Source organism: Mercenaria mercenaria, chromosome 4 (genome assembly GCF_021730395.1).
Source record: "Mercenaria mercenaria strain notata chromosome 4, MADL_Memer_1, whole genome shotgun sequence".
NCBI lineage: Eukaryota > Metazoa > Mollusca > Bivalvia > Venerida > Veneridae > Mercenaria > Mercenaria mercenaria.
In genome coordinates this window covers 49750238-49752983 of record NC_069364.1, presented here as the reverse complement: position 1 = coordinate 49752983, position 2746 = coordinate 49750238, and the positions used below count along the sequence as shown (strand labels likewise).

Here is a 2746-nt window from a genome sequence, read left to right as displayed (position 1 = left end):
AGTCTCTCGTTTATTGTTTCTGTTTAATTAAAGTAGTGTAATAGAATGGTTTTGCTTTAGTCCGTTCTATGCTTCCAAAGAATCTTGTTATTGAATTGAGGTGATGTATAACCATAAAAAGTTACATCTGCTGCAACTGTTCTGATCGACTTTCGTTGACGTTGCTTTAGCAACTACCAATAAAATCATTTTCTTCAGAAAAAGATTGCAGCACAACACTTCCTCTCATCGGTACAGTAGATGTTTGAAAATATTCCTGCACAGAGATTGCAATTATAAGTTTGTTTTTCTTTCATGCCCATATATTCAAATAAAAAATGGATAGACAAAAGAAGGATGTTTTCATCCTTGAATGATTCTGTAATCATACGAAACAGGTTTAGTAGCTCACCTGAGCACAAAGTGCTCGGGTTGAGCTATTGTGATCGCTCACTGTCCGACGTCCGTCATCCGTCCGACCGTCCACACTTTCCTTTAAACAACATCTCACCTGAAACTATTTGGTGGTAGTTGATGAACCTTAACCTGGATGTTCTTTGGACAGTGCTCTTCTAAATGGTTCCGCTTGGTTGCACACTGGGACCGTCAGGGCTAAAAATAGAAATATTTTTAAACGACATCTATTCCTAAAGTTGCTTGTCCGATTTTGAAATAATTTCATACAAATAGTCCTTATGTAACATTTTACCAAGAATATTTAAAATAGCCGCCGGTTTCTTTTTGCCACGCCGGTATTTGGCAAATTCAGCCCATATTTATACGCGCTTTACAAAAATGAAAATTGCCTTAAATTGTTACATTAACCCAGCTATTTAAAGTACCCTCAATCAGGACCTCTCTCGGCTTACGGGCCGCCACCCACGGCAAACAGGTGGCTCCATTTTCGGGGGAGTCGTACCCCTCTGCATGGAGATACAGCCAGCATTTTCTATCCCCCCGCCGGCAAGGGGCCTTACAAAGGGAAAGAAAGAAACGAAAATCATCTCGAATTATTTACCCAGATTTCGCAAAATTAGACCAATGAGTCATTATCCTTCGGGAAAGTTCCAATTCCCATTCTGGAATTGTATATTCTGGTTCTTTTATGTACGTTGATGTGTAGCCTTTATGATATCCAAAAACAGGAGCCAGCTCGTCGCCATGGTTTCCCTTTTGCATCCAGCTTGGTGATGGTATTATATGCTTATCTAATAATGCGTCGAACATGTAAATGTAACTGTCACTGTTTGATGCATTTGCATGCAACTGACTGAACTCTACGAGAGGAATTTTGTAATTAGTGTCGGTTTGTGCATTCACGTACTGATCGCGTAATCGTATAGGGTCATCCGGGTTCTTCCAGTCTGTGTATTCGGAAATAAGAAGCTCGGTGACTGCTTCCGGTATTGGGGGGTTAAATATCAATGACGCAATAGAGGGGATATGTTGACTGTTCATCTCCTGGCGACTAACTTGCATATCATCACTTGCCTGTACAAACGCCAATCCATCATTTCCAGTGATACCGTTTATCAGTTTAAGAGATCTCAAAAATTCAATTTCTGCAAGAGATTCATTTCTTGCTCTTTTATATAGGTCTGTTGGATGGTATTTCATAAATTCGCCATCAATGCTAGGAAAAAGCGCTGTCTTCGTTATTTCATCCCTACTGCCACTATAAGCGGCGTTTTTCATAACCTCTGTAATACTCTCCGGAGTAGCTTTTACGAGACATTCGAAGATATGATCTACAGTATCAGTTTTACATCCTATTTTTTCAGCGTAGAAATTTCCCGCCTCCTTGTGGTTAAGTGGCGATGTTACCGTTTGGGAAATTGTCAGAGAACCACTTTGAGCGATGACACCACGAAAACAGTTCCCTATTTTTAGGATATATTGATTGATGTTGAACAGCGACAGAGCCTGCAGACTGGCCAAAAAATTGTGACGCGGTTTTTATCCCCACCGAAACTAGCAATATTTTCATTCACCCAGACAAGAGATTGGTGTTGGTCCCATAAACCAAAATTTCCAGGAACACGTGGATCATCCAGATCAAGAAATCCAAGTAATCCAAGGCGATAGTTAATTGTCACAACAATAACATTGCCGACGGCTGCCAAAATATCGCCGGGATACATAGCAGCTTCCCCAATCGAAAAGCCACCTCCATGCATAAAAACCAAGACAGCATGTCCCGTAGACTGGTCCGGATCTTGCACCGGGATGAATATGTTCAAAGATAAACAATCCTCCGACGTATTTTGAATCAAACCCATCCAGTCAAACTGAACACAAGCGGGTCCAAACTTTTCCGCATGAAACGTTTCTACAAATGGACTATGAGGTTCAGGTTTCTTGAATCTCAAGTTGCCAACAGGAGGTTTTGCGTACGGAATGCCGAGGTATCTATCAACTGCATACTGTTTACCTTGAAAATTCGTATTTTCTCTTAATCCGGTAATTTTCCCAACTTTTGTTTTCACAGCAGGCAATTCCTCTGCTAAACAGCTTAAAGCCAAAGCACTAAAAACACAAATGAAAATATTATCCATCATTGCTGTGTATTTTCTTGATAATAGTTCTACTACGAATCGATTTTGCTATTTATACAGCGTGCTAAAGGTAAAAATAGAATACAGTACGCTAATTTATGAACCGTAAGATAGAATAAAAATAGAATCATGTGCGCTAATTTATGAACCGTAAACTATAACAATGTGCGCTAAATTATGACCCGTATATTAATACCTTATAGGGGTGTGCA

The 2746-nt window shown here is 39.9% G+C and overlaps 1 protein-coding gene across 1 annotated transcript; it reads right to left on the bottom strand.

The window, feature by feature from the left end:
- Positions 1-1865: 1865 nt before the first annotated feature.
- LOC128556355 (neuroligin-4, X-linked-like) lies at positions 1866-2537 on the bottom strand. Its single transcript, XM_053541116.1, has one exon. The coding sequence runs from the start codon at positions 2535-2537 to the stop codon at positions 1866-1868; it is 672 nt and encodes a 223-aa protein (XP_053397091.1).
- Between the last annotated feature and the right edge of the window lie 209 nt (positions 2538-2746).

Excerpts from the sequence above, each read along its gene's own strand:
- LOC128556355 (XM_053541116.1), bottom strand. The coding sequence starts at position 2,537 with ATGATGGATAATATTTTCATTTGTGTTTTTAGTGCTTTGGCTTTAAGC.